The 22,675-nt window shown below is 41.2% G+C and overlaps 1 protein-coding gene across 3 annotated transcripts; it reads right to left on the bottom strand.

Annotated features, from left to right (window-relative positions):
• Nucleotides 1–1,439: 1,439 nt before the first annotated feature.
• HDAC11 (histone deacetylase 11) lies at nt 1,440–21,584 on the bottom strand. Of its 3 annotated transcripts, none has more exons than XM_041459144.1 (10): nt 21,548–21,584; nt 20,410–20,558; nt 18,637–18,737; nt 14,734–14,850; nt 12,662–12,704; nt 12,440–12,516; nt 11,140–11,202; nt 9,171–9,267; nt 6,262–6,440; nt 1,440–3,342 (listed from the first exon to the last, which is right to left on the bottom strand). In XM_041459144.1, coding segments are annotated over exons 1-10 (1,071 nt in total). In that variant the 5' UTR covers nt 21,550–21,584; the 3' UTR covers nt 1,440–3,099. The 3 variants fall into 3 exon arrangements, with proteins under 3 accessions (XP_041315078.1, XP_041315080.1, XP_041315079.1); XM_041459146.1 differs by lacking the exon at nt 21,548–21,584 and adding an exon at nt 21,095–21,113; XM_041459145.1 differs by lacking the exon at nt 11,140–11,202.
• Between the last annotated feature and the right edge of the window lie 1,091 nt (nt 21,585–22,675).

The raw sequence follows: 22,675 nt of genomic DNA on the forward strand, positions 1-22,675 counted from the left end.
TGGCAAAAAACAAGGCAAGATCATGATACCTGAAGAAGGAACAAGCCTGTATTCCTCTCTAAATTCAGTGCTGTGCTTAGGGACTTCCAGCTGTAAACTGGCCTGGGAATGCTGGGTTCAGAATATTTAGTGACAAAAAGCTCAGGAAGTTTCCTCACCAGCCTCTCTCTGCAAGGAGGAGTTAATGCAATACTTGGTGGCAGGAGAAACCTGTTAAACCACCACCATGCAGTACAGAATAAAGAGATTTACACATACAGATACCAACAGCAATGGTAGCTTCCTCTTTAACTCTCACACAGTCAAACCCAGAGTTTCACTGCCTCTCCTTGGGTTTGTAAAGAAATACTGAGACTGTGCATCTTGGTCATCTGCAGTACAGCTCTGCCCTTCATGAGAAAATACTCAAAGCAAATGTAAACAGATGAAATGGCTTTTAACACTAAAATGGTTTGGTGAAATGTGTATCTTTTTTATATAGTTCAAACCAATTTTCCTCTGGAAACCTCTCACCAAAAAAAAATTTAGTTTCTAGGATTTGCAGCCTCCCTCTCCCTCCATGAGTTATTTATTGGTAGTTCAAACACTCTCCAGCTGTCAGACTCCAGCTCCTCAGCCCCTGACATGTCTCTAGCTCCAGTATAATTTTTGTGGTAGTGTACATGACCAGCCATATTTACAGTCCATTTATAAAGAGCTCATGATTAATAATTGCATCTTTTGAAAGCATTGTGCACTGATTTATTCATCTAAGAGATGACTGCAGTAGAGGAACCAATTAAAGCACAGAATACCTCCTATACATATATATATATATGTATGTATATCTGCTAAGATACAGGAACTTTTAAAAGATAAAATTCCACACACAGTGTTCTTCCTTTTCTGTATTAAGGCACCAAATTTTTGAAAATATGAAGGAGTGGTGTGTTTTCCAACTGTAACTTTACAATGAACACTGAAATGCAGTCAATGCGTCTGCTGCTTATCAGAAATTTCACAGGTGAGCCTGAGAGCCAGCAAGCTCTACTGCAAACACTGAGCTCTCTGAAAAGACTGATTTATAAAAAGCCTCTAAAACTACTGCAGCCTTATCGGAAGCTCAGTTACCAGTTTAACACCTCTAATACTAAAATACTTGGATTAGGACTTACAAGGTAGGTAATGAAATAGAACTTGGGAGTTAGAAAGTGACTTTAACCCCTGTAATAACAATAAAAAGTATCTGGACACAAAACTTACAAGCTCTCTTCAAGGAGTCACCACTGAACTCTCAGAGAAGCTGTTGACAAACCTTGTACTACTCACCCTTGAGACTCACTGTAGTTCCAGACACATTTAAAATATGTAAAATACATCTTCTTGTCTTTTCAATAAACTGCTCCAGTCAAACTTTTTGACAGCCAAGATCCATGTGAAGTGACAAGAAGTCATTCAGCATTGTTCAACATAATTTTAATCTCCACTGAGGGGAAATTATAGAAACATGTTAACACAGACAGCAAATGTTTGGGGAAAGACCATATAGTGCTATGATGGGGGTTTAGTTCATAGAAATGTAATCTAGAATTTTATTAAAATTATATGAAAGAATAACAACATCTTTCAGTAATGTCACACAGTATATAAAAAATAAATCTCAATATTAGTCATACTCTGATGGTCCTTCTAGTAAGAAATTTAAAAAGTGTTCTTTAATCCCAGTGTAGCAACTCAAGCTTAGTGCAGTAGGTCGGATCTGGTTTAAAGCAGGTATTTATAGCATTTGTGCAATTCCTACAATGGACAAACTCCATGATCTAAACATGACCACTAAATGAGGTAAGTATTAGAATTAAACATTCCTTAAATAGCTTACACAACAACTCTACTACAAGGAAAATCCTGGTGCTCCCTCACAGGACGGTTCCAACCTAAACACAACATAAAACTTGTAGTACAAATCAGTGAAAGTTATAAAAGCTCTTGCAAAATATACAGTTTAGTACATTTACAACCCACTGCTACAAACAGCACCTAATGCAAAATATACCAACTTGAACAAAGTCAAACTTCCCAGGTAGTGCAACTGAATTTGCTTTGAATACACTGTTTTGTTCCCAAATCCTCCGAAAAGCTCCATATAAAGTTAGCACATTCGTAATGTAGAAATGTCACTGCCTTCCTTGATGAACAAGAAAAATGAAGGATTTGCTTACCAACTATGATGGCAACTAGCAGTACCATTGATCTCTGAGCAAGTGAAAAACACAACACTAGCTGGGGAAAAATAATTTAAATCTACTCCTCACTGTTTTATACATGGCAAGCTGGCAATAGTAAGACAGCCTATATTTCTACATAGTTTTTTCTGCAGGGTTGCTGAGAACTGTAAGATCAGCTTTCATTGGACTGTAGTTTCTCTGTCTGTGAGTTACAGTGCATAGGAACTACTGCCTTTCACATGCAGAGCTCATTTGGAACACCAGACTGGTAATGATGAGCCCTTATGGCTCATTTGCATACAGAGCCAAAGGTGTTTCATATTCTATTTCACAAGGTGTTTATGAGCAAGATTTAAGTCACTATCAACAAGAGGAATAAACTATGAATTTACAAACATTCCTTCTAACTGTCTATGGCTTCAAAGCCATAAACAAACTGCCCTGACTTTTACAGTATTGCACTTCCCTTTAGTGTTAAACTGACAGTTGAAGTCTGCACAGAACTCGTTTTATGAAGTATTTCAATTTAAAAAGCAATAAATAAAATGCAGTATTAAAAAAAAAAAAAACACAAAACAGTAGCTTTAGTCCATATTCCTCCTACTCCAGACCATGCTACACCATCTGAAACAGGTCTGGGACAGTCTTTGGATACCAACTGCATAGTTCTTCAAACGTAACAGACCAACCCCCTACCCCCCCCATACCCATACTTCTTTAATCAGAGAAGCAAATTAAGCGTTCTACAGCAATATTAGACACAAAGACAGTACCCTTGAGTGCATATCTCAATTAGTTTAAAAGGATGTGTTGCCTTAGCTCAAGATAAATTCAGCAATTAGACAGAGTTACTCCGTATTGCTGCTGGGTTATGTGACCAACACTGAGTGACCTGTCACTGCAGTGACAAGTTGCTGAAGTCCTTGGCAGAGTCTCTGACCATCTGATCCAGGCTGGGGCTCCCAAGAGCACAGGCTGGCCGCTGCCTGCCCAGGAGCCCCAGGCTGTGCAGGTTGAGGATGGAGTCGGCGATGATGCGCGCCGTCCTCTTCTGGTACCCCCCGGATGTCACCATCAGCACGGGGACCCCGCGGCTCCTGGCAGCCCTGAACACCACCTCGTCCCTCTTCACAATGCCCTGCAAGGTCACCACAGGAAAAAAATAAGTGATAGCAACATGATGCTTCAGTTCTAACCTGTGGTTTATGGATTTAGAGTATTGGATGCTTGCTAAGTGTTTAAGCCTTACAGTTTACAGTAGCAATTAAAAATTTATTTACAAGTCCTGTTAGCTGGTTTGCAAGCCTCATCATTAGAAACAAACCCAATCACACCACCCCCAAAACTCCCAGAAAATCAAATATCCTTGGCTTGTTTTAGAGGACACAGCAGATAAAAGTCTTTAGTACAAATCCCTACAAGAATTCTGATTCAAAGGCCATAAAGTCTAAACTGATTGCAAATTTTACACCTATTTACCAGGTGAGGAATTGAGGATAGGAAGGACTATCTGAATTCACAATGCTTTAATTTGTACTCAGCTTGCACAGCACCGGCTGTCAAAAGTTTAGTAACTTGATCAAAATTTCACAATCCTACAGAAAAGCCCAAAATTCAAATCAAGTTTTACACATTCACAATCACTGGATGAATCTGAAGTCCCAGTTTCTGCAATAAGAGCCTGTGGTTAATGCTACAAGAATCTGTAGCTGAAGGGGAAATTGCAGAATGTAAGCAATGGTAAATCCATAAAGAGAAAATAAATTCTAAGTAATTTCTTACTAAGAGAAGGGTATGGAATTGAAAAATAACAAAGACTGCTGACCAAGAGGTGTTGAACTGTCATTGAACCCAGGCAAGAGCAGAGTGTGAATCTTCTGGGTTTGAAATAAGGGTGAAACACACATAAGGGTGAAAACTACTTCAGGAATGAGTGAGAACAGAATTAAAACCTACTTTTGTAAAAGCAGAGTTCCAGATACATGCAACTCATTAGAACTACTCAAAAAAAAAACCAAAAAAAATCCCAAAAAAAAACAACAACCAAAAAAAAAACTTGCAACACAAGTGACAACAGCTTACAATGGACAGCTCAAAACAAATAATTGCAAAGCTGGTGAAGGGAAAAGGCATCACAATGCAATCAAATACAAATACAAACAAATCAAGAAGCAGCAGAAGTGTTTCAAAATGAACATGCACTGCCCAGGCTGGTTACAGGAAAAGTGGAAGAACATCAGGAAATAACACCCTGCCATTAATTAGACCACAAACAGATGGTAAAGGGAAAGAATAAAACACAAATGTAGCAGGAAAAAAGTATCTTGTAAAACCATCCAATAATATTGTTCACTGCACAGTCTGACACAGTCCTGGGAAGGAACTAGGAATAACAAATGAACAGTAAGACAAAGGAAACTGAAGAATTCTATTAGAAACAGATCCTTAAAGGAAGCAACAGAATTACAGAAGGAGCTGCAGGGCCCTGGGGACCCAGCAGAGGATGCATCACTATTATCCCAGACCAGAACTGGAAGCAACCCCTGCTCTCAGGAGCCTCACTGCTCCAGCAGCTCCAGGGAGAGCCTGCAGGAGCTGAGGGGAAAACATGGGGTTATTCCCACATTTCTGTGGAAAACAAGAGCCTGGCACAGCTCCCACTTGCAAACAAAGGGAAGAGGGACTCAGCTGATGCACCGGCTTTTTTACAGCCTCATGAACCAGGAAACCATCACTCAGAGAGCCCCACTCTGGGCACAACTAACACTGCAGCAGGAGCTTAAAATCTAAGTGACATCTTCAGGAGCAGAAGTGAAGCCTGCACTAAGGACCTTTGAAGAGAGGGACTGTGTAGGCAAGATGCCTTTCCAGCACTGGGATTTCAAGCCTGCACACCAGAGACAAGAACCCTGCCCTCAGAGCAAACACTAAAGGCTCGAGCTCCCTCCAGCTGTGCAGAGAATGCCTTTCACCTCTCCTTGTGGCCAGGGAAGCTGCTTCACCTCTCCTCCCCCATCCTCATTCTGTGTCTGCACAGAACCCAGCAAGCTACAGCAACTCATTTTTCATGGCAGTTAACACTGCTCCTTATCAAAGTGCAGAAATTTGGGGGTTTTTTTTTAGAGGCAAATCCAAAGTATCTCCCTCTGACCAAGCTGCTACTTCCCTTGGTTGCCACTGCTCTCCAGAGGGCTCTGCTTCACCAAACTCCACCTCACACCTCAGGCTATCTCCTGTCCAAGGTCCCAACCAAGCCCAAGCCTCTCAGCTCTTTGTGCAAGAGAACTGAACAGAATTAAAACTGAACAGATCAAGTGGTGGCTCAAAGAGGGGAAATCTGAGAGCTCACAGATCAAACAAGCACTTTTCTGTATTGATGTGGTGGCCATTAAAGAGACCTAAATGTGAAACAGGAGAGAGATAGCACAGAGGAACTGTCAGAGAAGGAATCACCAAAACCCATGAAGGAAATAAGAGGACTGTAAATTTTTGCTTGTTTTAAGAAAAGCAGAAAGGTGAAGACTTCTATGAAACTTTACAGAATAAACCAAAATTTGAGTCTGGTAGCAAATTGGGGAAAGTAAATGGTATCTAAAGAAAAAGATCAAGAAATGGAAAATAACTGTTCATTTACTGAGAATACACAGCCAGGCTGCACAAAATTGTTATAACCATGAGGGTAATTTAAAACAGCTGGGAATGCTACAGGAAGAAATTAAGTGTAAGATGCACATTGAGGGCAGGTGACAGAAGAAATACATTGCAAAATGGGTCATGTGAGGTGAAAAAAGAACCAAAGAAAGAACAAACTAAGCAGGGAAAATAGAAGTCAAGGTGAAGTGTGAAAATATACGTATCTCTCTGGTTTACTGTTTGGGTGTTGGCAATCAGTGTATTTTAGAGAGAAGAGAATGGTACTGGAACAGGCACCAGAAGAACAAAAATATTCAGAGTCAGGAGAGGGAAGAAAGAAGAGAAGGGTGAAAGGGCAAGGGAGATGTGTGTCTGTGACAGGACAGTGCTGTGCTGGGGGCAGTGCTGCTGCAGGCTCACACACCTGGGGGGAAATGGCCAGGCCTCCCAGGGGATCCCCGTCCAGAATATCAGTGCCAGCATTGTAAACAACGATGTCAGGCTTGAATTCATTCAGGGCTCCCTCCACGTGGGTCTGCACCTTCTGCAGGTACTCGGTGTCCTCTGTGCCCCACTCCAGTTCCACTTTGCGTTTTATGGCACCTGAGGGACAACAAAGCAAGCGCTGCTCAATAAACAAAGCATTGCTTTGAAAGGAAATGCACAATTGAGGTAAGCGAGCGAAAAAAATTACATTTTTGGAAGCTCTCTCGATACATTGCATTTTCACAGAAACATGAATTAAAGAAAACTATTCAACTGCTTGTTTTCTCAGCAAATGCAAAGCACAATGACCTTGAAAAAATTCCATTGAAGAGAGAAAATTAGATGCAGGACAAAAAAAAAAAATAATCTGAGATGCAAATGGAAAATGTTATTGAAAAATAGCTGATCTGCAAGTCCAGTTACCAATCAGCAGAGAAATCATAAAGAAAATTATTAACTTAAAAGTAACCTAAATCAAGTGCAAGGCAAAGAAAACACTGAAAAGCTATTGCAGAGGAAACAGCTGGGGGAAAAACAAGATAAATATTACTGAGAAATTATGAAGATGTTTTATTTTTATCACAACACTCAAAACTTCACAGCAAGGGATCATGAATTTATGTGAACTGCTTTATGAATGTATAACAAGATTCAGCTTTGCCCCAAGCATTTTCAATTTAAGGTTCTTACCCTGTAATCCTACCAGGAGAGCACATATCAATTCTTAATTTAAATCAAATTATTTCTAATGCTTCTAATAAAGCAATAGAAGTAGAAAATGAAGGCTGAGAAGGCAAAGGAAAGAAACCCAAGGTTATGCAGCTGAATTTTGGGTGCTTTTATGGAGGAATGTGTGACTCTGCCTCTGAATTAATCAAAGCCATGCCAGAGCTGTTCCAAGGCATGACTTCTTCCTCACACTAAATGATGTGGAGTCTCACATCTTAAATATGGATTTGGCCCCCACCAAGTGTGCAAGAATGCCCTCAACACAGAATGACAATTACTCTTGTGATTGCTGCATTTTGTTCTGCTTTTCATCTCTGTTCAGCATCAGTGAAACTTTTCTTTTTCATCCTCTTATTTCATATTGCATCAACATTAGTTTCAAAGATTTTTGCTTCTTTATGGTTTCTCAAGAGTTTCAGCCTTTCCTGCTTACCCTTCAGTGAACCAGTCCTATTCCTCATCCCTCCTTTCTCCTCCTAAGCCTGTCTAATTCCACACTGCTTTGCCCAGGGACTCAATATGCTTATGGCTTAGCATTGGCAAGGTGAGCTGCTCCCTTTTCCCCCCTTCCTACTAAAGCCCATGGGGCAAAAAAATGTGTTGAAGAGGTTCCTGCCATAAAACCTGGAAAAAACAGGCAGGAAGTCCAAGGAGACAGTGATCAATTGGAGTTTACCCTAAGGATTCAAAATCTCATGTTCAAGCCTCTGTCCCTCTACAAGGAGACTCCCCCTGTGATCCCATCTCTGCCTGGTCACCTATTGGAAAGGGTTTAAGGGACTTAGCCACAAAAATCCTATTTAGACATTCTTGTGCAAAGTGCAAGGAACTACATATTCACATGGCTTTGGCCCAGCCCTGTGCACCTCATCCTTCATCTGCAGAAAGGGAATGCTGGAATTCAGTGTGGTACTGCAGCTCAGTGCTTCACACTTGCTAGCAAGGACTGACTCTGTTTTGGTCTTAATCCATCCGTTCAAATGCTGCCATGTGACATATGAATAAAAGGATGCTTTTCTTGGGGGAAACCTCCCCATATTTGCTTGCAATTTGTCTGCCTCCAGACATGGTGTGCTTTACATGGTCATTTTTTAGCTTAAAACCTTGAAGTACTACAATTCTTAGTATCTTTACTAGTCAAAAGACAGCAGTGAAATGCACTGCACCTAACTCTTGTCAAGAATCCAAATGAAGTAGGTTTTTCAGAACAACAGCATCAGTGAAGGAATCCAACAGCAGAACAACTCCCCCAGCAACCCCTGACTCAGTGAACAAATTAAGCTTGTAATAAATGACAGTGTAACAGAATCAAAGACCAAATAAACTTGGGGCTTTTGCATTCCAATTTAACCATCATCAAAGCCCCACTAATTAACTGTGGCAGGCCACAAGACATAACAGACACATCACAGCAGGGACAAACAAATCACAACCAAACCAAATCAAGCACCAGCTCTTAAGGTGGGGATGACAGGGAAGGGGGAAGTCCCCATCCCTGCAGGGACTGAACAGTGTGGATGTGGCATTTAGGGACACTGGTCACAGCGCTGGAGGAATGGTTGGACTCAACCTCAGAGGGACTTTCCAACTTTAAATCCTACGGTTCTGTTCCAGGACTTGCTTTGCTTCCCACCTTGTGCCACATTCAGATGCAGATTGTTTCCTTCATGCTTATCAAATAAATTCTACTGGCAAGGCAACACCTGAATGTGTTATAACTTCACTCTCAAAAGAACATTAAACCTTTTTACTCACTATCAGCTATTCCTCTCATAAATATAATGTAAGGGAAAATGAAGTTCTAACAACTCTCTTCAAATCAAAGGATTATTCAACTTGCTGCTCCAAGCTCTGGAATGAACTGCCAACAACATCCACTGACACCTCCCCACAGCCTGCACTCCAAAATGTCATTCCTGAAGCGAGGGAAAACACTACAGCATGAACACTATTATGATATATCACAGTGAGCAGTGAAAATGATGTGAAATTAAAAATAATAAAAGAAAAGAAATCTAGGTAACAGTGTTGCAAGGAAGCTTAGCAGTAAATAAAGAAGTTAGGTAACAACATAGTAAGTCTGGTACATTTGGGAAGATGAATTTCAATTATACTCACGTTTAGCAAAACCATCACCTGGGTAAATATATCTATTGTATGCATCCATAATATAAACCCGAGGATCATCCATAAAGTCCCTCTCATGGCCATTTCCCTGAAGGAAATTTACAGTTAGCTATTCCTACCATGGCAACACAGAATTAAATACACTGCAAATTCTAAAGTAATTAACACTACAGAGGTTCTAATATTCAGAACTCCTGTGTCATTCTCTTATTTAGTAATAGTCCTGGAGATTATTTTGAGGTGTGCAGTTTTGGGGGGCTTGACAGGATCACTCTGAAGACTGCAGATATTACCACAAATAAAATCCTTGTCTCTCTCAAGGTAATTTGCATGGATCTCATTACACATGTAAGAAAAATAAGCAAAAATCAGAAGCTAATTGTCCTCAGGAGCATAACAAAAGCAACTGTGACCACCAAACAGATCTATCATCTTCCAAATGTGCAAGAAAAAGTCACTTTCAACTGCTGCAGGAATACTGAGTATTCTTATGTAAGAATTAATAAATATACAAAGCAGACTACAGCTCTCCTGATAACTGAAGCCTTGGTGAGGTAAGTATTCCCTGGAAAATTACAAATATTAATAATCCAACAGTTTAACTCCGGAAATTCCCTACAAAAAATTGTACTGGATGTGAAGAGAGATGCTCGAGAGAAAATTCAGGTTTGGCACAGTCCCCCTCCCCGTTTCTGAATTTAAATACTATTCTTTTGGCTCTCACTTATTTTCATTAATATATAAATCATTTTAACACAGCAATCACTAAGATAATTTTATTTAAATCAGTGTATCATAAAGGACCACAGCCCCTCTCCCTAGAATTTCACTTGAAGTACAGAAACAGACATTTCCACAGATACACCTGCTGTAATTCAGTTTTTATGCTTACAAATGGCAACTCTATTTATTTCTTCAGTATCTTTGTTCCACAAATAAACAGTTCATACACACAAGCCTAGAAATATGAAAGCCTCTAGGGGAACCATTTCCTTATGAGAGGTGAAACTCACCACTGCACTAAGAATTGGAACTGTCACAAGACGAGAGCACCTGCATCCTTAAACAGGATCTGCTGAGCTACTTCAGACACCTCTCATCCCCCAAAGAAAGGAAACAAGAGGTGTTTTAATGTGCACACTGAGACTACCAGCATCTGAAAACCAAAATACATTCCAAGAGTTTTTCAAAACCAAACTACCCCCACATAGCACAAAACAAATCCACGGCCTCACAGAGAGGCTGAAGAGAACCATGAACACAAAGCAACCTTCTACTGCATCATCTGTGTCCTGCTACCATGGTGATTTTAGGACACATAAGAGAAATGAGAGAAGATTAAAAACCTGCAGCCATTAGGCTTCCTCAGTGCCACAGAACTGTGTAAAAATGGTTTCTTTACACATAACAAATCACCTGAAATGCCTCAGGTTGGACATCACTTTGGTGCATTAACTGCCTTTCTAAAAATACCATCTCTGGCCTTTCAGGATTTATTTTGCAAATCCCACCAAAGCTGAGATTTGATCTCAGTGCCGCAGTAAATCACTCCATCAGCTGAAGAGGGATGGATCCTTTACTTCATTAGCCTGAAGCTAGGCTTAAAATTAAACCACTGAAGGTCAAATCCCTCCCCTGCAGAGGCTGCTGCAGTGACCAGGCCGTGGGAACCAGCTGGGATTGTGTCTGGAGAGATCCTTGTTTCTCATGGGAGTGCAACGCAGCAAGGTTTTTACATGCAGCCACATGATGGAGCTGCAACTCAGGTTAATTTTACTAAACTGGCTTAAGAGTCTTTTGGGCCATAAAATAATAGAAGAATCAATTCTTTACAGTTTTTCATCACATCTGATTAACTTTGTATTCTGTGATTTTATGTTTGTATTAAAAAAAGGTATTTATCACACACTTTTATTTTAAGCAATACTTCCACAGCACTGGATACAGGTAAACTACTCACCTGATGGGCATCCAGATCAATAATTGTGGCTCTAGACACTCCTTGTACTCTCTCAAATAAGAACTGGATATATAACCAAGGAAAAACATGGAAAAATTTATCAAGTTAGGTGACATTGATTGAACTGGAGGCTCTAAGATTGAACTGGAGGCTCTAAGATTGCACAGTGCATGACTGTAGGAATTTGAATGCGGGACACATCTATTTGTTTCGGTCACCAAAGAAACTGAGACATGATTCTCATACATTTAATGTAAACATCTCATTATTTGACATAAAAAGATAATTTTTCTTAAAATAAGAACCCTATATATAAATTTCCACCACATAAAAGAAAGAGGTCAGGCCCACCCAGGGATCACAGAGCTGATGCTGACAGCATCCAACTGCAACAGCCTAAAATTCAGTGTTTAGGAAAAACTGCTGTAAGGACTGCGTGCCTTAGAGCCACTTTTAGTGAAAAAATTAATTTTTTATTCAGTCTGGGAAGAAAAAAGTGGCTGGTACTTCTTTGAGTCTTAACTTTGCTGCTAAGTTGCCATCTTTAATATAGACACGGTAAACCCCAAAGATTTTTTACAAACTGTCACCCACTATAATTTCTCAATCTGTATTTTAATGGTAGGTGAAAAAAGAACACTGTGGATTACTTTTCTGCAAATTACCATGTACAGAAATTAGGATGTTATGTCTCAGGTGTGCTGCAATCATTAGAGCTCTTTAGTGTTTGATTGTTACTGATACTTTATAAATATTCTAGTATACAAATATACCATAGCTCATTTGATAAAAAAAAGCCCTAATTGCAGAAGGCTCTTACTTCAGCCATTCAACAGCTAAACACCAAATGTATTCATTCCCATTTGGTGATTATTTTGGAGTCACTCACATTTTTATTTATGAATGTGAACCAGTCTGAGCCCTGTTGGGTGCAGTTTGATTCAGAGAGGGGATTTTTGTCTTGACTATCACCACTGAAATCAATGTGGAATGCCCAGCTTCACCTGCAGGGCCGGAGAATTATCACTGAGGATATTAGAAATCCGTCTGGTTTGACTTGGGAGTAGTTTTCGCAGGACAACATTATCAATGCAATTACAGTGATGCCTCTTTACTAATTGGTAATTCTGACCCCTGCAACTCTTCCCTTCCACTTTACAACTCTCCATATCCCTATTCCTGCCCATCTGGAAATAGCTTCATTTTCTCCTATTAAGATGTAAATTACTTAGGAATTTACATGGATTTCTCCTCCATTTGCACAAGCAGCAGAAAACACTGGTTTAAGAGCAGTTCTTACCTTGATGGCCAGTGTGATGTCAGCATATGCACAAAATCCTCCCCCTTTGTCACTGGAGCAATGATGGAAACCACCCCCTGAACAGGAAAGTTGAAAGGGTGAAAAGCTACAAACTAAACAAAAGCCAGATACTAAAAACGTTGATGGGCTTTGCAAGGAGAGGTAAATGAAAATCAGATGCTCTTAACACGCTATTTAGGGTATCACCGAAATTGTACTCACCCACGTTGATGGCCCAGCCTCTATCCACAGCAAGCTTTCCTGCCTTAAAAAAAAATTACAGTTGGAATTCCACAAATGAATGAGGCAACACTTACATTCGGCTTCCACCCCAAACCATTCCTGGCATTCCGACAGGCCAGTGGAATTTTCAGATCTTTTGCCACTGAACCAGATCCCTGAGTACAACCCTTAACAAAACAACCTTCAGTGTAAGGAGCTGAAAGAGTATTTGCTATCCATCATTTCCTTCTCTGGCAGCTGGAAAAGAGAAAGAGCAGTGCTGGCAAAAGTAAAATATTACAAAGAAGCTCCTGATGTCCTTCCTGTTCATGCACTAATAGAGGAATGTAAGCTCAAAATCCTGGAACGCAGACATAAAAAACCATAGTCCCAGCTGGGGATGGGACCAGACACGTGCTCCAGTGTGGAGCGTCCTGGTACTTCTACTTTCTATAGGAGAGAACATGCAGGGTATAGGTTATTAGTGATCTCTTCCCCTTCAGTACAGGGAAACTGTGCCTGTATCTCTCCTTTGAACTCAAGCGGCACGCAGGGAGGGGAAAGTATTGACAGAAAAGAGATACACAAGTCTTAAATGATGGAATTTTAACTGAAAATCCTGATTATTTTGGCCAGGAAGAGTCAAACAAGCATTTAAGTGCAACATTCCTTAAGTGATCTGTTAAAAGTAATATTACTTTAAGATATTACTAGTTACAAGCAGGGAAAAAAAATGGGGACAGAAAACATTTAAAAATTGATTCTTTTTTTGTCCATAGTCATGGAAAGAAAAAATTACACATCATATCCAAAATGAAGTTTGGATAGTTATGAAATCTTTATAACCAATATTTACATTTGAGCAGTTTTAATTCAGCACTAAGACAACTATTGGCATGGTAAACATGATCCTGCTATGATCATGCCAACTTACACAAATTAGATCTTGGGGAAAGATTGCAGTTTCTGAACTATAAAACCCATTAAGTCCCAGAGAGAACACATTATCTTCGATTTATCACACTTCCTAGGGATTCCTCACCAAAACCCAATCTTCCCATATTGCTAAAATATCATTAAAAAGTAGAGAAACTCAACAGGAATTTTTGTAATAAACAGGCCCATCAGGAATAGCAGAAAATTGCACTTCTGACTTGTCTGACTTGTACCGTTCAAATTTTATTGTCTGATGAATCAAAATTGCTTTTAAAGCATATTCCTATTTCCTCCTAATGAAAAAAAAAAGAAAAAAGGTAAAAATAACAGCACATGGCCTCAAGATGAATCCCAAAGTGCATCCAAAGTGCAAGATGAATCCCAGAGTGGCATCTGTGTTTCAGGAGCCATGAGAAAAACAGACCATTGGTAGGTGCCTCCTCTACCTGAGCACATTTCTAACTGGTGAACACACACCTGGGAGTTAAATATAGCACAAGCACAGTGAAAAACATCACCAAAGTAGAGAAAAGTATTGCCTAGCTGGAACCAAGCTGAAAGAGGCTTCACACACACTGAGCTCCTGTCACGAATATCCAAGGCAGAGAATCAGGAAGCTCTAAACTCTTCCCAAGCCTTCAGACCACTGCGTTCATTCCTGTGACAATCTTGCAGTGACAGCACGGCTGTAATGAGGGGAAACTCTGCAGGTCCCTGCTCAGCAGGACTTGCTCTGAGTGACAACCAAATATTTTTAAGCACCTTGAACGACATGAAATTCTTTCTCCCTCCCCATCTCTGCTTTTGCCAGTTCATGCCTACTAAAGGAGGCAGCACTTCTGTTACCTGGCCTATCACCACGATCCAATACATCTAAAGACTTATCCAGAACCCAGCAAGTTCTTTCAGAATTCAAATCCTTAAACAGTCCTTAACAGAAGTTGGTTTAACTTTTGTATTTCCCAGCCTAACTCACCTTTGACATCTAGGAGCTGCAATAAACCCTGTTCCTGTATCTGGCATGGCAGCACTGTCCGAGGCTGACAATCTCAGTTACAGAAACACCACAACTCCCAGGTTTACAGTGTTTGATGAGCAAATTTAAACATGATAGAAGTGGACCAAGAGCACCTTACCATTATTGTTCCTCCTGTCTGGGTTCGTAGAGGTTTCAGAACTTTTCTCTGAACAACAAAATTGGGAAGAAAGGCAACCGGAGGAATTTCTGTGATTGTAGCCACAACAAATGACCACTGCAAAGGGGAAAAAGAGAGTTCCAATTAATGTATTGTGGTTTGATAATGACACTTAGCTCTCTCATTAGTTATTTACTGAAAAGGTGCTCACAGGTCCTTAGGAAGAGTTTTATTGTTTTTAGATGGGAGCAACCTCACCAGTTCTTACTCGTGACCTCTAAATAGGTTCATCCTCAAGTTTTTAACTATGAGAATCATCACTTTCCAGATTTTAATATCAAACTGCAAAATAATATCAAATAGCAATTTTCATGAAAGTAGTATTTCAGAAAATATAATATCCCTCAGACTGGGAGGAAGAATTGTAAAATGCCCTTCAGCTACACTTGATATATTGTTCAAACCTAAAATATCTATTCCTGTGTGGAATCAAAAGGATATACCAAGGAGAAAGCAAACACAAACAAACAGACAACTGAACTAAGAAGTTCAAACACTTAAGTGAACACACAGTACAAACTTTAGCATAGAGAACTGATTAAAATTTATTTAGCATATTAAACACTTCTGGAAAATGTTTGAAGGAAACATTTTATTCAAGTCTTCAAGGTTAGAACACAAAATATTTGCAATATGGAAATGCTTTTTTTTGCAAACACATTGATTACTTCAAAGAACTCCCACTAACACTGCTACCAGTGATAACACTGCTAAATATATTTCAAAGCCTAAGTCACAAGCAAGAATATACCTGTCCAACCAGTACTGAGACACTGAAGGACAGAGGATTACAACTTGCCACCATGTACAAAGAGTCTGAACAGATCCTATTTTCTGCAGCATTAGGAACTGTAATGAGAATGAGGGCATTGGTTGCCCCATTCCTGAGCTGTTCACAGCTGGCAGCATGCGCAGCTGAGCAATTTGAACCAAAGGCAGTCACATCCCCATCTCAGGGTCCTCTGATGCTCAAAATAACTTTCCAGTTAGCAATATTTCAATTACCAGGTACTGCTGGGTGGTGAAGGGGTGGCATTGTTCATGAAGTGCCGAAATCTTAACTATGTTTTGCCAACAGTTAATTTCAAAATCTCTCTACTTTTTTATTTGCAAGACATTATTCTGTTACCATCTTATCAGCTGTCCATCACAAAGTGCTTTAATTATTTTTTAGTACAGTCAATCTTGATAAAGCCCCTTTGCAAGACATTTTAGCTTTTGAACAAACACATTATTAAAAACTGTATTCAATCCTGTTGTTCTAAAATTGAAATTAAAAGGTCACATTTGGATAAAAAATAAATCTGATCTCAAATGTGAATGATAATCATGAAGTTTTACAAAGTTTAAAGTAAGACTAATGTCAACAGGGAGAAGTGGGAGCAATCATGACTCAAACCAACAATGAGGCAGCTGCAGGTTTTTAAGTTGAGGCAAGAAGTCCAGGTGTGGTAGGAGTTTTGGCTCCCAGGCTTGCTGGTCATAGCTGGAACCATTCCTGTTGCCACTCACTGCCCTGGGCCTGAACTGGGATTAGTAATTCCCAACAAGGGGAGTCACCAACTGGGAGCAAAGTCTGGGGGTTCAAAAAACGCAGCTACAGGCGAAGGAAAATACTTCTCCAGTTAGTAACTGAAAATCTGTGGAATGTTTTATGCTTTTTTCTTCAGTGTGCTGGTTTTGTTTCCAGCATTCCCCACAACAAATTCCCAGACCAGCTTTACCCTCAGCATTTGCATTTCAGTGTTTGCTCATGTTTGTTACCATAGAACGTCTCATAAATAAAAAGGGAAAATCACAGTCAGAAACTGGCTCTAACCTGACTGCCTACTTCCTTCCCAAAGGTCAGAATGCTGACACTCAAGAAATTAATTATTTCACAGAACACTAGAAAAAGACAGCAAGTGGAAAAGTACTGCAAGCAAACTACCCACAGTCCAGTCATTACCTTGAAGGTCCAAATTCATCACAGGAATAACTGAGGGAGAATCACCTCAATTCAAAAGGCCAGACTTTGTTGTGAGGACTGAGCAGGGAAACAGGGAGACTCTTCTTGCTAACACAGACCTAATTTCCAGCAGCAGAAGTACCTCGTGCACACCTTTTTGCTTCTCTTCTGCCAACACTCAGCTGGCCTTTCAGCTGCTGCTAAGACACCAATCACCACCTCCTCTTGCAAGTGTAGACTATTTCCTACCAAATTCATGTTCAGATTTTAAATGAACACTCAAGTAATTCATTATTTTAGAAGACCTAGGCATTCTGAGAAAGGCAAGCAACTTGGTAGTCTTTCCAGCTGATCTAATATAAAACGATACCATTTATACCTATTTGTCGGGATTTAAAAGAAAATTAGCACAGTAGACTTTGGATAAGGCAATAAAGAGCTTTCACAGAGCTTTTTCATGTCTAGGATACAATTCTGCTTTTTCAACTAAGCACTTTTATCTTTGCTGCTTGGCAGGAATCTGCTGGCGCAACCAATACAACATCTTCCAGTTCCTACACTTGCAGGAAATATTCTCTCAAGAAAAGGGGGAGAGGAGACATCCAGTTCATTCCATCTGGATACACACAACAGTGCTGGACTTGACCACAAGACACAAGTTACACAAGTGAAGCCATCCCGTAGGTACTAAAAATATTATTATGGCATTCCAATCTGAGCTATGCACATTAAACCCTGCTTCAAAGAAGTGATTCAGGAAAAAGAGGTGGGTGGTTCTATGGAATTAAAACTTCAATATCAAGAATAGCTGCAATAATATCAAACCTAATGATGCATGAAATTGCATGTAACTTCACAGCACAGAATGAAGAAGCATAAGAGAATTCAGAAAAGCAGTTAAGAGTGAAAAAGTTCACACAAATAACAGATCACTTATACAGAAAAATAAAACATTCCAGAAATAGCAATCCAAGGACTCTTCCACTGTGGAAGGGCATGGGTGACTCAAAATAACTTCTTTTGAATTATGAAATGGAAGAATTCTTTTTCCTTACAAATCCGTTCTTTGCCCTCCAAGCAGAGCTGCCAAGCAAAAGTAATGTCATCTGCACTCATCTACTACCCAATTCCACCCACAGATAACTGCATAGATTCAGAACCAGAAATCTCACATGTTTATGCTTTAGTTACACTGAAGTTAAACAAATGGATGTTTCCTTTAGAAATATACAAGGAATGTTCTTCATCCCCCCTGCAGTCCTGTGTGAGCTGGCCCTGGAAACCTTCACAACAGATAACGTGCTTGGTTATGGCCTTATGCTGATATTTCAACTCTCTCCATATTCCACTGATACAGGCAGTGTCTGACTATGAAATCAGTACTTTCCCCCAGCAGACTGACCACAGAACCCCTACACACATGCTCTGTCAAGATTACATAACCCCAAACCCCATAAAGCAATCCCTGCATTAGAAAACATCCAATGAAGTATTCTCATGTTAGTGGTTTCTATTGTATTTTCAGTTGCAGAACTGTATTTTATCAGAGTAAAACAAAACTTACACTGCTCAACACTAAAATCCTGGCACTAACAAGAATATTACTGACATCTCAGACATTCTAATTTTGCCTATGTTAAATTTCCCTGAAATATCCTTTCAGGTCACTTATTTAATATGGTAGACCTTCTTTCCCCTCCACCCCTCTGTAGTGTGAACTGCCCAATATTTCTGTGGTTTTCTTTCAGTATTCTCAGTAACAATGTTATTAGTGTGATCAACAGATACTATTCTATATCTGTAAGGCTGATTTAAAACAACTGTACAAGACATCCACTGCCTTTGACACTCACACTGGACAGTTTGCTGGAAAAACATATGAGCAGGTACAGCACCTTTAATTTATTAAGGTAGCGCCTGGTGTGAACAACCAAGAGATCTTCATCAGTCGCCTCCCGTGCCTGCACAATCAAGTCGTCTGCAATTAGTTTTTCTTCTGCAACAGGAGAGAAATAAAAATTGGCATTGTACAGCACTGCTTAGCTCCCCATGTCCTCCCTCCAAACACTCTGCTCTGACCTCGGTTATTGCTGGAACAACTTTAGGTTGCTCAGAGCTTGCAAGTTTTCCAAATACACCCCCTCTGTCACAGGTAAGCTGTTCAGGTAGTGTGTGGTTGAGAAATATTGTGTACAGGAAGTTTTCAGAGTGTGCTAAGATCATGGGAAGTTCTCCTCTGAACTGAAAGTAATGACAGAGGATGGACACACACTGGAATCACACACCTCCTTCACAGTTTAGGGCTTGGTGTACTGGGGAAATCTTGGTGCTTGTGCCATCAAATAGCCACCATTATTTTAACATGCTTTAAGAAATCACACCATTTATACTAGGATTTAATCCCCTAAATCACAGAAGAATAAAGTAATAAATCAAAATTCAAAACAAAGTAATAGTTTGGATGTTCATGGAAGCAAATAAGCTTAATTAGGATATTTCTATTACCCCCTACCTCAATCTCATTTCAAGAAAAAACAAAGAGCAGCTATTCATTCTTTTCCTTAGAGACTGAAGGATTATTTTAAAACTTCATTTTATAAGAGCAAGTTACTCCAAGAATTCAGAATGAGTGCATATGATCACTACAAACAACAAGGAATCCTGCCGATCTTCCCTGGCAAATTTTGATATTTAATTGTTGCACAGCTGTAGCCTCCTAAGCCTGCATCTCTTCTTTAATTTTATACTTGGAGGAGAAAAGAAACAACTCCGAAAAGTGATAGATTTTGCTCTGAAGTGTCATACAAGAACAGCACCTGCAACAACATTTGTTTTGGCAAGCTTCTGTTTCTCCTGACTGAGGCTTGAGGAACAATTCATTCATGCACTGGGGTGTCATCAGAGCCAAACTGCTGCCAGCCTCTCTCCAGGAGGAAGGGGCTCTGGAAAGATGCTCACTGCTGATCTGCTCAGTGATAAGGCACAGGGGAGGTCAGCTGTTGCCAGGAATTGCTACACAGCTACAGCAAATCAAGTGCTCTGGGGCATCCTGGGGTGGCATCTTCCTTTCAAAGGACAGTAAAACAATTGGGAAAATGAATTTTCTGTAAAAGCCTGAGATACTTGAGAATAGACATGTCACAGAAAAAGAGCTGGAGGAAAAGGCTTTACACAGAAGAAACAGAAAGGCAAAAGTTCTGATTAACTAAGAAAACTGTTGTGGAACCAAAAATTAATTTAAGGTTGGTAGGGGAAAAAAGCCAAAACTCAGCTACTAAGTTATCAGAGTGTTAAAATTATCTGTACCAGAGGGGCCTCAAAGCTCTTTCCAAACATCATGAGAGCAACAGGATGAGGCTGCTAAAGAATGGACTAAAGTGCTACAGCTGCACTTCTCCCTCAGCCTGAGGAGCCCCTGTGTACAGTCCAGGTTGAGCAACTAAGTTACACCTGCAGCAAACCATCATTAACAGCTGGTGTTCCACCAGCCACAGGAATGCCCCAGCTCCTGCTACACCAGGTGTAAAGGCAGGGAAGCACAAGGCTATAGGAAGCCACACGCTGCAATTCAGGTCTAGTAAGCTCAACACAACTCTGTACTAACGGCATAATTTCTTCAGGTTTTGTGCAAATATTGGTTTAAGAGGCACCTTCTGTTATGTTTTTACCTTTCAAGAAATTGATGACTTTCCCCCATTTCCCTGCATCGAAGGGGTGCAGCTTCTCAAGTCCCATGAAGGTGATGTTGTAGTCTGGGGAATACACAATGGGCCAGCATCCCAGTGGGGGCTCCTCATACAGCTCCGTCCTGTGAGGCCTTGGCAAGCAAACACACACCAGTCACCACTCCAAAACTCATTTACCACTTTTACACTGAACGCCCAAATTAGAAATTAGTCCTAATACCAACTTTAGAATTCTTAAAGATAGCATTTCCAACAGAAAAACTGAAACATTTGTTTCTCTCTCCTTGTCTTTCCAGGTGTGTCAATCAGCACTTCTACCTTCAAAGGTGCACCCAGTTTGCAGACAACATAATCTTCATTACCTGCACAACTAGACTCCTATTTTAAATTCTGTATCAAAACACAAACCACGATGCTTCCAACAACGGAAGCTTCTGTGCCCTGAACTCCACGTCACTGAGTCACGCAGAGACCTCTCCTGCTCCCCAAAATTTAAAGTCTGGAAAAGGCTATGCAACATACTGTGCAAGACACAAGGACCTTTTGTCAGGTGAACAATACAAACAGAAACACAATTATTTCCAGCCTGAACATGCTCAAAAATACCCTTTCAAACCCCTGTTAGAAGCAAATCAAACGAAACACGAGGACAACGGAGGCTTCTCACCCGAAGCCGCAGCCCGGCGCCTACACACGGCCCACACTGCGAGCCAGGGCTCCCCAGCCCTTCCCTCGGCCCCCCCCGCGATCCAAGGCGGCCTCTGCGGAAGGTGCAGGGACACCCCCGGCTGACAGCGGGGCCTGGAGCCTCGGCCCTGCGGGGTCGGCAAAACTGGGGCATTTCTCTGGAGCGCGGGGTGCTGGCGGCGGGGACACCGCCTTCCCAGCGGGACAGCCCTTTCCCAGCGGGACTCCTCCCGCCGGGGCGGGGCCGGGCCGGGCCGGGCCGGGCCGTGTTAGGCCGGGCCCGCGGGGGCTCCGGGCGCTGTCGCAGCCCGGCCCTGCGGCTCCGCGGCCCCGAGGCGGGGCAGTGCCGGCCGGGCCCTCCCGCCGCTGTTGCTGTTGCTGTTCCCGGTCCAGCTCCCCGTGCCCCGCTGCCATCCCCCGTGCCCGTACTCACATCCCCGCCTCCGCCGGGCCGCGCAGGGAAGGGACGGCCCCGGCTCCGCCCGGCGTGGGGCGGGCGCACGGCACCACGGGCGGGGCGGCAGCGGGCCCGCGGGCTCCGTGGTGCCGGAGTGTGCTAACACCGGGTTATAAATGGCACGGACGGGCTCTGCGCCATGGGCGGTGTAATGCAGCCTCGGACGGCACTTCTAAAAGGAACTGGCAGGTCGCAGGACAGGCTGCTGGTCCAGTGTTGGGGGTTAGAGAAACGCAGCGTCAAGGGCCTCAAGGCGATTCCGCACTAACGGTATCTTTGGATAGGAAAATATGTTTCTCGCTCTAAAATAAAATTAACAGTTCGCACCAGTAGGTCTACAGCAAAATGAGGAAAGCGAAGGTGAAATAGTGATCCTACCTAACAGCAGCAGAACTGTTGGTGATTTTGGCTGGTCAGGATTCACCCCAGGGGCAACGTCACTGAATTCAGGCACACAAGAAAAGAGTTTCAAGTCAAAACCCCATTTCTAAGCATAGTTAATTAATCCTGCTTGAATATATACAACAAGCATTTCTTACACAGTTGTACAGCTAAATCAATAACATAATGAAAAATGGTCCATCAACAGAAGCAGTATCTATGAATCCCAGGATAAATGCCCAGAAGCACTCTTTTCACTGGAGAAGTAATGTCTCTTTAGGAGAGTCCTGATAAATGTCTTTTTTCTTAAAATATGCTGGCTTTGGCTTGGCATTCAGTTTTGATGGATGCCTGGGCTTCACCTTGGTATTTATTTAGCAGCAGGAGACTGTTACACCATGAAAACATTCTATCGCTTTGACATTGTCTTTTAATTAACATTTATTTTGTTCTGGTCCTTTGTGTGCTCACCTCAGTATTCCTCCAGCACATTTACCTTTTCTTCCTTGTTCCTGACTTAGTACTTGGGACTTAATTAGAGTTTGAGTGTTTGGTTAACAAGCTACAAACATACCTTGTTAATATTTTAAGCCCTTCATGTGGCTAAATTTCTACCATGTTCTTATTTAATTTTCATTTATACTATTACTTAAATAAAAAATGCACTGACAGACCAGTTGCCATGTTTCTTGGATGTCATAAATTGTTTTGGAACACTTCCAG

Source organism: Pyrgilauda ruficollis, unplaced genomic scaffold, assembly GCF_017590135.1.
Source record: "Pyrgilauda ruficollis isolate IOZ18807 unplaced genomic scaffold, ASM1759013v1 scaffold131, whole genome shotgun sequence".
In the NCBI taxonomy this organism is placed as follows: Eukaryota; Metazoa; Chordata; class Aves; order Passeriformes; family Passeridae; genus Pyrgilauda; species Pyrgilauda ruficollis.